At 47.8% G+C, this 14,023-nt stretch overlaps 2 protein-coding genes across 5 annotated transcripts in view; both read right to left on the bottom strand.

The window, feature by feature from the left end:
• Window positions 1–1,264: 1,264 nt before the first annotated feature.
• Window positions 1,265–9,657, bottom strand: LOC106594395 (lysosomal cholesterol signaling protein). 2 transcript variants are annotated; one of them, XM_045698349.2, is made up of 4 exons: window positions 9,393–9,657; window positions 8,373–8,895; window positions 6,945–7,123; window positions 1,265–3,754 (listed from the first exon to the last, which is right to left on the bottom strand). In XM_045698349.2, the coding sequence occupies exons 2-4, from the start codon at window positions 8,788–8,790 to the stop codon at window positions 3,563–3,565; spliced, it is 789 nt and encodes a 262-aa protein (XP_045554305.1). In that variant the 5' UTR covers window positions 8,791–8,895; window positions 9,393–9,657; the 3' UTR covers window positions 1,265–3,562. The 2 variants fall into 2 exon arrangements, with proteins under 2 accessions (XP_045554305.1, XP_045554303.1); XM_045698347.2 differs by having other exon boundaries at window positions 8,373–9,657.
• Window positions 9,658–9,987: 330 nt separating this feature from the next.
• The window catches only part of LOC106592365 (WAS/WASL-interacting protein family member 1), a 31,294-nt gene continuing 27,258 nt past the window's right edge, over window positions 9,988–14,023 (bottom strand). For all 3 annotated transcript variants that reach the window (XM_045698346.2, XM_082963142.1, XM_082963143.1), the window contains exons 5-8: window positions 12,671–13,450; window positions 12,199–12,408; window positions 11,886–11,999; window positions 9,988–11,647 (exon numbers count right to left, since the gene is read on the bottom strand). In XM_045698346.2, coding sequence (XP_045554302.2) covers window positions 11,595–11,647; window positions 11,886–11,999; window positions 12,199–12,408; window positions 12,671–13,450 — 1,157 coding nt within the window. In that variant the 3' untranslated portion in view covers window positions 9,988–11,594. The remainder of the gene's footprint in view (window positions 11,648–11,885; window positions 12,000–12,198; window positions 12,409–12,670; window positions 13,451–14,023) is intronic.

Below are 14,023 nucleotides of genomic sequence, written 5' to 3'. Positions count from 1 at the left end.
TGTGTTGTCTTACTTCCTGCTAGCTGTGGAACGTGTCACTCCCAATAATAGCAGTCCATCATGGGATACAGGGTAAAGGAACAGCACCTCATCTTGTGACATCACCTGGAATCATACAGGGTAACAGTACATCTGGTGCCTTAGTACTGTAGTGTAAACCAGGCCATACAGGGTAACAGTACATCTGGTGCCTCAGTACTGTAGTGTAAACCAGGCCATACAGGGAAACAGTACATCTGGTGTCTCAGTACTGTAGTGTAAACCAGGCCATACAGGGTAACAGTACATCTGGTGCCTCAGTACTGTAGTGTAAACCAGGCCATACAGGGAAACAGTACATCTGGTGCCTCAGTACTGTAGTGTAAACCAGGCCATACAGGGTAACAGTACATCTGGTGCCTCAGTACTGTAGTGTAAACCAGGCCATACAGGGTAACAGTACATCTGGTGTCTCAGTACTGTAGTGTAAACCAGGCCATACAGGGTAACAGTACATCTGGTGCCTCAGTACTGTAGTGTAAACCAGGCCATACAGGGTAACAGTACATCTGGTGCCCCAGTACTGTAGTGTAAACCACAGGCCATACAGGGTAACAGTACATCTGGTGCCTCAGTACTGTAGTGTAAACCAGGCCATACAGGGTAACAGTACATCTGGTGCCTTAGTACTGTAGTGTAAACCAGGCCATACAGGGTAACAGTACATCTGGTGCCTCAGTACTGTAGTGTAAACCAGGCCATACAGGGTAACAGTACATCTGGTGCCTCAGTACTGTAGTGTAAACCAGGCCATACAGGGTAACAGTACATCTGGTGCCTCAGTACTGTAGTGTAAACCAGGCCATACAGGGTAACAGTACATCTGGTGCCTCAGTACTGTAGTGTAAACCAGGCCATACAGGGTAACAGTACATCTGGTGCCTCAGTACTGTAGTGTAAACCAGGCCATACAGGGTAACAGTACATCTGGTGCCTCAGTACTGTAGTGTAAACCAGGCCATACAGGGTAACAGTACATCTGGTGCCTCAGTACTGTAGTGTAAACCAGGCCATACAGGGTAACAGTACATCTGGTGCCTCAGTACTGTAGTGTAAACCAGGCCATACAGGGAAACAGTACATCTGGTGCCTCAGTACTGTAGTGTAAACCACAGGCCTTTCTCTGCTTCCATAAAGCTGTCTTTTACAGCTGAACACTAGTCTTGTTTCATCAAATCAACAATTAAAAGCTTTTGATTTGTTTGTTTGACATAGACATCATGGGTTTGTTATTCACATAGTTTATTTTGACCGTAGTTAGAGGTAATGATATAGCCATTATGCAACCCTGCTTGACATGTACAAGTCAGTCAGTCAGTCAGTCAGTCAGTCAGTCAGTCACGCAGCCAGCCACCCCAGTCAGTCAGTCAGTCAGTCACCCAGCCAGTCACCCAGCCAGTCACCCAGTCAGTCAGTCACCCAGCCAGCCACCCCAGTCAATCAGTCAGTCAGTCAGTCAGTCACCCAGTCAGTCAGTCACCCAGCCAGTCAGTCAGTCAGTCACCCAGCCAGTCAGTCAGTCAGTCACCCAGCCACCCAGTCAGTCAGCCACCCAGTCAGTCAGTCACCCAGCCAGTCAGTCACCCTGCCAGTCAGTCACCCAGTCAGCCAGTCAGTCACCCAGTCAGCCAGTCAGTCACCCAGTCAGCCAGTCAGTCACCCAGTCAGTCACCCAGTCAGTCAGTCACCCAGCCAGTCAGTCACCCAGCCAGTCAGTCACCCAGCCAGTCAGTCAGTCAGTCACGCAGCCAGTCAGTCACGCAGCCAGTCAGTCAGTCACGCAGCCAGTCAGTCAGTCAGTCACGCAGTCAGTCAGTCACGCAGCCAGTCACCCAGTCATGCAGCCAGTCAGTCACCCAGTCATGCAGTCAGTCAGTCACCCAGTCAGTCACCCAGTCATGCAGTCAGTCAGTCACCCAGTCAGTCAGTCACCCAGTCAGTCACCCAGTCAGCCAGTCACCCAGTCATGCAGCCAGTCAGTCACCCAGCCATGCAGCCAGTCAGTCACCCAGCCAGTCAGTCAGCCAGTCATGCAGCCAGTCAGTCAGTCACCCAGTCACCCAGTAACACAAGCAGATGTGTGTTCTTCTCACATGCTTGTCATGCAGCAGCATTGAGGTAGACAGCCCATAGCATCAGTGATTTTCAATGAATATACCACATTCAACAAATAATAATACACACAGCCACTCATCCTACAAGGCTGAGGCAGTCAGGCTGAACCCACAGCACCTCAGTCACTTGACATCAATTATCTGGAGAAACAAAGTGTTTAAGGTAGACTCTGCAAAGGATCATCATCATACACAGCGGGGTCACTTCCTGCTTAAAGTCACACAACAACAACAGAATTCATATGTGAGGAGTCATTTAAACAAGAGCATCAGTGATAAGTGCAAAAACTCACTAACCCTGCTTGTTAATGCTCAAAGACATTTGTATCACATTAATAAAACCTCATCAGAGGACAACATACCAGAGTATGATGTGATGATATTAGGAACAATAAATAACAATATTCATGACTGATCACAACATTATTGGCATAACATGAGCATTAGAAACATTCTCCACATGTGTTCCACACAGAATGTGGACACGCCGCCTATTTAACCAGGCAGGACATGTGGACACGCTGTCTATATAACCAGGCAGGACATGTGGACACGCTGTCTATTTAACCAGGCAGGACATGTGGACACGCTGTCTATTTAACCAGGCAGGACATGTGGACACGCTGTCTATTTAACCAGGCAGGACATGTGGACACGCTGTCTATTTAACCAGGCAGGACATGTGGACACGCTGTCTATTTAACCAGGCAGGACATGTGGACACGCTGTCTATTTAACCAGGCAGGACATGTGGACACGCTGTCTATTTAACCAGGCAGGACATGTGGACACGCTGTCTATTTAACCAGGCAGGACATGTGGACACGCTGTCTATTTAACCAGGCAGGACATGTGGACACGCTGTCTATATAACCAGGCAGGACATGTGGACACGCTGTCTATTTAACCAGGCAGGACATGTGGACACGCTGTCTATTTAACCAGGCAGGACATGTGGACACGCTGTCTATATAACCAGGCAGGACATGTGGACACGCTGTCTATTTAACCAGGCAGGACATGTGGACACGCTGTCTATTTAACCAGGCAGGACATGTGGACATGCTGTCTATATAACCAGGCAGGACATGTGGACACGCTGTCTATTTAACCAGGCAGGACATGTGGACACGCTGTCTATTTAACCAGGCAGGACATGTGGACACGCTGTCTATTTAACCAGGCAGGACATGTGGACACGCTGTCTATTTAACCAGGCAGGACATGTGGACACACTGTCTATTTAACCAGGCAGGACATGTGGACATGCTGTCTATATAACCAGGCAGGACATGTGGACACGCTGTCTATTTAACCAGGCAGGACATGTGGACACGCTGTCTATTTAACCAGGCAGGACATATGGACACGCTGTCTATTTAACCAGGCAGGACATGTGGACACACTGTCTATTTAACCAGGCAGGACATGTGGACACGCTGTCCCACCATAGATAGTCCCAGGTAGAAGAGAGCTGCTCCTCCGAAGGAGTTGGCCAGGCCGTCCACAAACTCCTCCATCACAGCAGGGATCCTCTGGCCCAGGACAAAGTGGGACACGATCCCGACCACCACCATGAACACTATCGGGTTCTTCAGTACCTATAAAATAGGTTTGAAGAAAAGTGGGACACGATGACCACCACCGTATAGAAGAATACTTTACTGTCCACTTTCCTTACAGTCCACAAAAATGTGTCTTATTGCTGTTAACCCAACCCCCTAAGACACACCCTGACGCCATGTTTTAACCCAACCCCCTAAGACACACCCTGACTCCATGTTTTAACCCAACCCCCTAAGACACACCCTGACACCATGTTTTAACCCAACCCCCTAAGACACACCCTGGCTCCATGTTTTAACCCAACCCCCTAAGACACACCCTGACTCCATGTTTTAACCCAACCCCCTAAGACACACCCTGACTCCATGTTTTAACCCAACCCCCTAAGACACACCCTGACTCCATGTTTTAACCCAACCCCCTAAGACACACCCTGACTCCATGTTTTAACCCAACCCCCTAAGACACACCCTGACACCATGTTTTAACCCAACCCCCTAAGACACACCCTGACGCCATGTTTTAACCCAACCCCCTAAGACACACCCTGACGCCATGTTTTAACCCAACCCCCTAAGACACACCCTGACGCCATGTTTTAACCCAACCCCCTAAGACACACCCTGACTCCATGTTTTAACCCAACCCCCTAAGACACACCCTGACACCATGTTTTAACCCAACCCCCTAAGACACACCCTGACGCCATGTTTTAACCCAACCCCCTAAGACACACCCTGACTCCATGTTTTAACCCAACCCCCTAAGACACACCCTGACGCCATGTTTTAACCCAACCCCCTAAGACACACCCTGACTCCATGTTTTAACCCAACCCCCTAAGACACACCCTGACGCCATGTTTTAACCCAACCCCCTAAGACACACCCTGACTCCATGTTTTAACCCAACCCCCTAAGACACACCCTGACTCCATGTTTTAACCCAACCCCCTAAGACACACCCTGACGCCATGTTTTAACCCAACCCCCTAAGACACACCCTGACGCCATGTTTTAACCCAACCCCCTAAGACACACCCTGACACCATGTTTTAACCCAACCCCCTAAGACACACCCTGGCTCCATGTTTTAACCCAACCCCCTAAGACACACCCTGACACCATGTTTTAACCCAACCCCCTAAGACACACCCTGGCTCCATGTTTTAACCCAACCCCCTAAGACACACCCTGACACCATGTTTTAACCCAACCCCCTAAGACACACCCTGGCTCCATGTTTTAACCCAACCCCCTAAGACACACCCTGGCTCCATGTTTTAACCCAACCCCCTAAGACACACCCTGGCTCCATGTTTTAACCCAACCCCCTAAGACACACCCTGACTCCATGTTTTAACCCAACCCCATAAGACACACCCTGGCTCCATGTTTTAACCCAACCCCCTAAGACACACCCTGACTCCATGTTTTAACCCAACCCCCTAAGACACACCCTGGCTCCATGTTTTAACCCAACCCCCTAAGACACACCCTGACTCCATGTTTTAACCCAACCCCCTAAGACACACCCTGGCTCCATGTTTTAACCCAACCCCCTAAGACACACCCTGGCTCCATGTTTTAACCCAACCCCCTAAGACACACCCTGGCTCCATGTTTTAACCCAACCCCCTAAGACACACCCTGGCTCCATGTTTTAACCCAACCCCCTAAGACACACCCTGGCTCCATGTTTTAACCCAACCCCCTAAGACACACCCTGGCTCCATGTTTTAACCCAACCCCCTAAGACACACCCTGACTCCATGTTTTAACCCAACCCCCTAAGACACACCCTGGCTCCATGTTTTAACCCAACCCCCTAAGACACACCCTGACTCCATGTTTTAACCCAACCCCCTAAGACACACCCTGACTCCATGTTTTAACCCAACCCCCTAAGACACACCCTGACTCCATGTTTTAACCCAACCCCCTAAGACACACCCTGACTCCATGTTTTAACCCAACCCCCTAAGACACACCCTGACGCCATGTTTTAACCCAACCCCCTAAGACACACCCTGACGCCATGTTTTAACCCAACCCCCTAAGACACACCCTGACACCATGTTTTAACCCAACCCCCTAAGACACACCCTGGCTCCATGTTTTAACCCAACCCCCTAAGACACACCCTGACACCATGTTTTAACCCAACCCCCTAAGACACACCCTGGCTCCATGTTTTAACCCAACCCCCTAAGACACACCCTGACACCATGTTTTAACCCAACCCCCTAAGACACACCCTGGCTCCATGTTTTAACCCAACCCCCTAAGACACACCCTGGCTCCATGTTTTAACCCAACCCCCTAAGACACACCCTGGCTCCATGTTTTAACCCAACCCCCTAAGACACACCCTGACTCCATGTTTTAACCCAACCCCATAAGACACACCCTGGCTCCATGTTTTAACCCAACCCCCTAAGACACACCCTGACTCCATGTTTTAACCCAACCCCCTAAGACACACCCTGGCTCCATGTTTTAACCCAACCCCCTAAGACACACCCTGACTCCATGTTTTAACCCAACCCCCTAAGACACACCCTGGCTCCATGTTTTAACCCAACCCCCTAAGACACACCCTGGCTCCATGTTTTAACCCAACCCCCTAAGACACACCCTGGCTCCATGTTTTAACCCAACCCCCTAAGACACACCCTGGCTCCATGTTTTAACCCAACCCCCTAAGACACACCCTGGCTCCATGTTTTAACCCAACCCCCTAAGACACACCCTGGCTCCATGTTTTAACCCAACCCCCTAAGACACACCCTGACTCCATGTTTTAACCCAACCCCCTAAGACACACCCTGGCTCCATGTTTTAACCCAACCCCCTAAGACACACCCTGACTCCATGTTTTAACCCAACCCCCTAAGACACACCCTGACTCCATGTTTTAACCCAACCCCCTAAGACACACCCTGACTCCATGTTTTAACCCAACCCCCTAAGACACACCCTGGCTCCATGTTTTCTAGCCTTTATTATTCACTGTGATATTAAGATGTTTTTCCATTCTTATCACAGCTAGCTAACAGATACACAGATCCTTTCACTCTAATTTCTTTGTTACAAAATCCTACGTATTTACAACTTTTATTGAATGTAAAATATGTTCCTTGTCCAATAAAGAATAAAGCACCATTTAATGTAATTTGCAAAACAAAAAAAGTATTGATCACAGAAGAAAGCAAGATGAAATGACCTGCAGCAGCAGCACTCTGATGATCTGCAACTTGCCCTGCTGTCTCTCTGGGTGGTCCTTCCACTTCTGGACCTCACAGAAGGCAAATCCTATGGGATTGAGGAGCATCAGGGAGACAGGAGCCACCAGGTAGATGTACTGCAGGTACTCTGGATGTGTGTTCCTGTACAGGGCGTCCACTGCAGGGAGCAGGGACGGGGGGGGACGGGAACAGGGGGGCAGATGTTATTGTATGGTTTCCAAACCATTCCTCAGGGACCCCCAGATGTTCCAACAAATACAGTGTATTCGGAAAGTATTCAGACCCCTTCACTTTTTCCACATTTTGTTACATTACAGCCTTAATCTACAATAGATTAAAATGAAATGTTTTCCTCATCCATCTACACACAATAGCCCATAATGACAAAGCGAAAAAAGGTTGAGAAATGTTTGCAAATTTATAAAACAGAAAAAACTGAAATAACTTATTTACATAAGTATTCAGACCCTTTGCTATGAGACTGTAAATTGAGCTCAGGTGCATCCTGTTTCCATTGATCATCCTTGAGTTGTTTCTACAACTTGGAAAGGCACACACCTGTCTATATAAAGGTCCCAGTTGACAGTGCATGTCAGAGCAAAAACCAAGCGTCATTTCTGGAGGAAACCTGGCACCATCCCTACGGTGAAGCATCATGCTGTGGGGATGTTTTCAGCAGCAGTGACTGGGAGATTAGTCAGGATTGAGGGAAAGATGAACGGAGCAAAGCACAGACAGATCCTTGATGAAAACCTGCTCCAGAGCACTCAGGACCTCAGACTGGGGCGAAGGTTCACCTTCCAACAGGACAACAACCCTAAGCACACAGCCAAGACTACACAGGTGTGGCTTAGTGACAAGTCTCTGAATGTCCTTGAGTGACCCAGCCAGAGCCCGGACTTGAACCCGATCGAACATCTCTGGAGAGACCTGAAAATAGCTGTGCTGCGATACTCCCCATCCAACCTGACAGAGCTTGAGAGGATCTGCAGAGAAGAATGGGAGAAACTCCCCAAATACAGGTGTGCCAAGCTTGTAGCATCATACCCAAGAAGACTGTAATCACTGCCAAAGGTGCTTCAATAAAAGAACTGAGTAAAGAGTGAATACTTATGGAAATGTGATATATATTTTTTTATATACATTTGCAAAAATGTCTAAACCCGTTTTTGCTTTGTCATTTTGGGGTATTGTGTGTAGATTGATGACGGAAAAAACTATGTAATCCATTTTAGAATAAGGCTGTAAAGTAACAATGTGGAAAAAGGGAAGGGGTCTGAATACTTTCAGAATGCACTGTGTGTGGAACGGCTGGGACTGTTTTGAGAAAGAGGTTGAACTTTCCAAAGGAAAATAAACTAGCCCTATTGTACTATGATCACATTCCAAAAGGCAACTCTCCTCACCAATGGGATACCCCAGGGCGAAGTCGTTGCTCTGCGTAGCGAAGATGGAGTAGAGTCCTGCCTTGCTGTACCTGCTCTCCGGACTGGCCACGGCTAGCGTCAGAACACACACCTGGACGAACACCGACACCTTGGCTATCAGGAAACTCCACAGGAACGACCAGATCACATTATTAAAGTCCAACACAACCATGTTCTTGAAGAGCAGCGCCAGAAGGGCGAATTTAGACACAAAGTTCCCTAATCCTTTAGCTTGACAGGAGGTGATGATGTCTGTCCTACCGGCGATGTATCCACACAGGATGATCCCAAAACACTCCAGGAGAGCCGGGAAGAGCTTGTCGATAGACATGGCTTGGCTGGAGGAGAGGGGGTTGTGGGATATGTTCTTGCCATGGATGGCTACGTAGGTATCCATAGTTGTATGAGGACTAAATTACTTCACAGATGGGAATATCTTTCGATATCAGAGTACAGAACAGTGACGCTGGGCTCCAGTTCTGGGTGATACATCCGCAATGCCCTTGTTGAAACAATAATAATCAGTGAGTAGTAGGGTAGGCCATATGGTTTTATGGTTGTCAGAAAACACATGTAATACCAAGGACCAATAGCGTTTCCTGACCAAATGACAGGAAAAACTCCTGGCCCTACCAATACCCTATACAGGAGAGGGAGAAAGCGGTGAATCTGTTGTCAAAAAGAACCAATATAAAGCTATTTACGAGGAGTGCAGTGCTGACGACATGCACACCACAGATAATAGTGCATTTTAGCCTACTCCCAACTGTGCATTGAAACTGCTTTCAAAAATAGTCATGGGGGATTTCAGCATGTGAGGATTGACAGAGTAACCTTTTATACGTGTAACTCGTGATGTCTTGAACGATGCCAATTATTGGATTTGGAGCTAGGTACTGTAGCTAGCTAAAGTTAGCATGCTATTCGGTGCTAGTAACAGTTACATCTAACGTTAGCTAACTCGCGTGCTAAAAATACAACAAGATAAAAGCGTCATACCTTGCACATCTGATGACGAGATATTGCATATTTAACACGCGCTTGTCGTTTTTTATCAAAATGTAGCTATATAACGTTAGTCTAATTCGTCCTATCTATTGCTGTTGACAGCTAGCTAACCGTAGTACAAATGCATGCTGTTCGGAATCCTTGGGATTTTGCCCAGTTGAAGTTGAAATGTAAAATGTTAAGGTTAGAGTAAAGGTTATGTCCCAAGGATCCCAGATAGCACTAACAATTCTCATTTGTGTCCTTTGGTGCAATTGTTGAACAACGCCCTAAATTATGAGTGACAAGCCAGGCATCCAATTGTCGCCAAAGTGTGTTGTTGTGAGGAGCTATACTCGGCTTTGATTGGGTGGGAAAGCGACCGCAAGTTGGTAAGGGTCTCTTAGAGGTCTGTATAATGCGAGTTAAGACCGGTCAATAAATCAATGAATTAGCTAAGACTAGACATCTTTAAAATAGATACAAACCTAGAATACTCCACTAGCTACATAACACCCTAAAAATTTGATTAGATTCTAAATAGTGTAGCTTGAGAGTGTTGGTGAAGCAACTCACTTCCTTTAATATTGTACGAGAAGACAAGAACTCTCAATTCCAACTTTATTTGCTTTATTTAGAAAATCCATTTGGAAATAGTTTGTTTTGTTTTACATTGAAAAGCATCAGGAAGAAAATACACTCAAAAAGGCAGAAACAAAAGCCGTTGAATGCTTCTAAAAAATATATATAAGTTCCCTTGAAGCCAAAGTACATAAAGCACTCTGCAGTACCATTGTAAATGTCATAGGGAACTAATCTCCCGTGGGCAGTTTCTGCGTGTAGCTGACCAAACCACACTATATTTTACTTCTGGGTTAACAGAGATAACTAGGGAACAAGAGACAGAATCAATTCTGAAAGAAGACTGAAAGAAAAATGTCCCCATGAGGAACGTCATTCATTATGTCTGTCACCTGAGGAGGAACTAACACACAACTTTAATGGTCCTCTTTTTGAAACGTTCCATTTCTGCTGGATGTTTCTGGCTGTTTGGTCCTAGGTAGTCTCGAATGCAAGTTGTATCTGAGACACTGCCTCTGTGGGATGAGACTACGTCCTAGTGCAGCCGATTGTCTTTGGTCAAACACACATACTCATGCCATTCCCCCCATTCTCTATTCAGAAATGCATATTATCGTCTTTACAGAACAGAGAAAACACTGAGGCCAAACATAGCACTTTCTCACACATCAGCATACAGCCAGCATATTTTGATCCATATTCATATCCTCCTTGCATACATTAAACACTTGCAAATTCTATGAGAAAGCTCATTCAGATCATAACTTCAGGATCATGTATAACATTTTAATACATTTTAATGATTTTCTTTCATAGGTCAAATATTGGATTGTCACTCTGCAAGTGGTTCTGAGACAAGCTTGATGTTAATATCAAGTAGCGGAGACATCCCAGAGCAGTAGTACAGAAGCAGAAAATAATACTGTAACTGTATAGTAAAAAAATGTTCAAATACATAACTTAGAAAATAAAAACAGAGTCCTTCCCAACAACTCAAATCATACAAAATTAAACTGTCATGAGTGACGGTTTTCTTTCTTTCAAGGCAAAAAGAAAACATTCAATTTTCACCTAAAGTTCAATCAATGTATACTGTAACACACAAGCGTCCATTTTGTCTCTACCGTGTCAAAAAGTTCACGACATGCTATGAACTGCACATGAATTGTATGTAAAAGTACCCTTTGATGGTTAGAATAATGTAACTGATATGCTATAGTTGGGTTGCCCTTTGGTGAAGACAGGCACAGCATCCAACACGACGGTTTCCCTTAAATCTCAGAAAGATCCTTCATAACAATCCGGAATTGAAAAAAAAGACAGTGAAAAATGATAACAAAAGTATACAGTTTCAACACTACATAGTGGAGTAATACCAAATGCATAGCCTATAAAACAAGCCTCTGTTGAGACTTTGGTTGGTTTGGGGTGCTGTTCGTTAAATGAGAATATTTTGTCAACTCCAGGCAGAAACACATGGTTGTGTGAGTCCCACTGCAAATATGGTCCATCCATGAGGTGCTATAAGCCTCATAGACAGAGGCAGTGGGAGTGACATACTTACATCCATGTACTCGGAGGGAGGGAGGGAGGGAGGGAGGGAGGGAGGGAGGCATCCCAAAAACGACCCCTTCACCTGGGGATAGGGGGTAGTGGGGGTGCACCCCTGGACTTTTTATCCGAACCTGGACAGGAAAGAAGAGGAAAATAAGTTGGACATGTCAAGCAGGCTGTTAAGGACAGGAAGATACTCTGAAGGCAGGCTGGAAACTTTAAGGAGGAAACAGATTTGGGACAAATCAATACATATATGAAACACTTGATTTAGCTGGGAGTTTGCTATTTTCGAAGCACAGCGCAAGAATTTCGAAGTATTTGACGTGCATTTGACCCAGGTCTGGGAGGAAAGCCCTTGGTTCCTACCTCTGCCGTCAGTCTTGGACAACTTGCTGGGGTATGTCTTCTGACAGGACACGTAAGGCTCTGGGACAGGGAGGTCTGAGACAGGGTGGAACTGGAACCGGGCCTCCCACTCATCTGACACAGAGAAAAACACAACGCTCAGCTGGGTCAGTTAAAGACCTATATGGGTTCAAACACGGGTCTTCTCTGCACCACAAATCTTTTAGCCCACTGAGCTGAAGCCAAGTCATTAGCAATGGGAGCTAATGGCACATTAGGGAGTAAGGTCTCAAGCAGGTTTACTCATCATATGAATTCCTTCCGTTACACTCACCAACGTGTTGGTGATGGGAGTTCTGGAAGCCGTTGCCCATGGGGGGAGGTGGGGGAGGAGGGCCTCCTATTCCCGGTCGGTCTGGGGGGAGCGGGGGCCGGTGTCCCCCACGGGAGGGCTCTGCTCCCGGGCGGTTAGGAGGTGAGGGGACTGGAGATGACCTTATACTGCCTCCACGTGGACCTGAGGAGGGAGGGGGAGGGAGCGGGCCTGGGAGAGAAGAGGTTACACCACAGAGTTCAATACAACACTAGTTCTATATAATAGCATCATGTATATCATCGCTATAGGTCACATCATAGCTACAAACTACCTTCCATCCAGTCTCAAAACACATACACGGTGTACTGATGTCTGACCAAACTGACCACAGAAAGGTTAGCTATGTTTGTAGTTGCTAAGCTAACCCAAAAAGAGACAGTGGTCATCATTATATGACCTGAGGGGAGACTGAAGGAAGCAGCATCCTTACCCGTCCGTCCTGAGGGGTTTTTACCCAGAGGGGGCGGCCTCTCACTGGGAGGGGGTGGCAGTGGCCCTGAACGGCCAGGTGGGGGCGCCGGCGAGTTGAGTGAAAGGTTCCTCTGTGGTAGTCTGGGGGTGTGTTCGTCTCCTCCCGCAGGCGTTGGGGGCAGCAGTGGAGGGCCCGGTCTGCCAGGAGGGAGAGGGGGAGCTCCACCACCGCCGATGGAGGGCCGAGAGGAAGACGCGCTGGGGGGCTTGGAGTTGAAAGATGGTGGCGGTGGGGGTCCATCTCTGGATATGGAGGACCGGTGGCCCCCCAGGGGTGGGGGCCAGGGGTCCTCCGAGGGTCTGCCAGGGTGGGGGGCTGGGGGTAGAGGGGGACGTCCACTACTGGGAACCGGAGGGGCCCCAAAGGAGGGTTTTGGCCCAGACGAGGCCACTATAGGGCCAGGGGGAGGAGGCAGGCCTTGGTGTCTGCCTGCAATGTTGGGTAGTGGAGGGGCCGGCGCTGAGCTGGGGATCCGGGCTCCTCCTGGAACAGGCGGGGTCCCTCGGCTCTGGATGCTCTGGTTGGGCCGTGGGGTGTTGGGGACGGGGGGAGGGGGTCCGCCAGGGGTCTCTGGTCGTGGGGGGCCTGCCCGTCCCCTGGGGAGGTCGGGGGCGCTGCTCCGGGGAAAGGCTGGGGCCCCTGAGAACCGTGGAGGGCCAGAGGAGGGGCCCCCACCACCAAACGGTCTGGGGCCTGAGGAACGGCCTCCTGGAGGTACCATGGGGGGCCTAGGGCCTCCTGTGGAAGCATAAGGGTTTCAAACATCACACACTTTGTCCATCATCATTTTGTCCTACATGGAGCTATGGTTATAAACAACCAACCAACTAGTGTCCTCTATGCATTACAGAAATACACGTAGCCCGTGTCACATAGTGGCTGGTGTGGATGTGAGAATTGGGGTTTAAGTTAGCGAGCCGGAACTCTCGGTTAGCGAGCCAGTGTTTCTGCCATGGACGACACCCATGGGCTATGCTTGTGACAAGTTGTCAAACGTTTGGTCAGCAACTTTTGTTTATTTTTCTGTAAATGTTTTACCGCTTACTCAAGTAAACGACAGCTGTGTAAAACAATGATTTGTATTGCAGTAAGGTCTTCAATGCTGTTGGGGGAAAAGTGTCTTGGAAGCCGCTTTTAGAAGGGAACTATTTGGTTAGAGAGCAGAGGCAAGTCGTATGAATTTACATGCGTTCTTTCGCATGCTAATATCACCAGTGTATTACCATCTTTCAAAGAGTGTTTAATCACCAGTGTTATCTTACAAAGAGTGTTTAATCACCAGTTTAATCACCAGTTACATGCTGACCAGAC

The sequence above is a fragment of the Salmo salar genome, chromosome 16 (assembly GCF_965601325.2).
Source record: "Salmo salar chromosome 16, fSalSal1, whole genome shotgun sequence".
Classification (NCBI taxonomy): Eukaryota; Metazoa; Chordata; class Actinopteri; order Salmoniformes; family Salmonidae; genus Salmo; species Salmo salar.
Note: the sequence above shows the minus strand (reverse complement) of the source record. Positions and strands in the feature narration are given on the sequence as shown.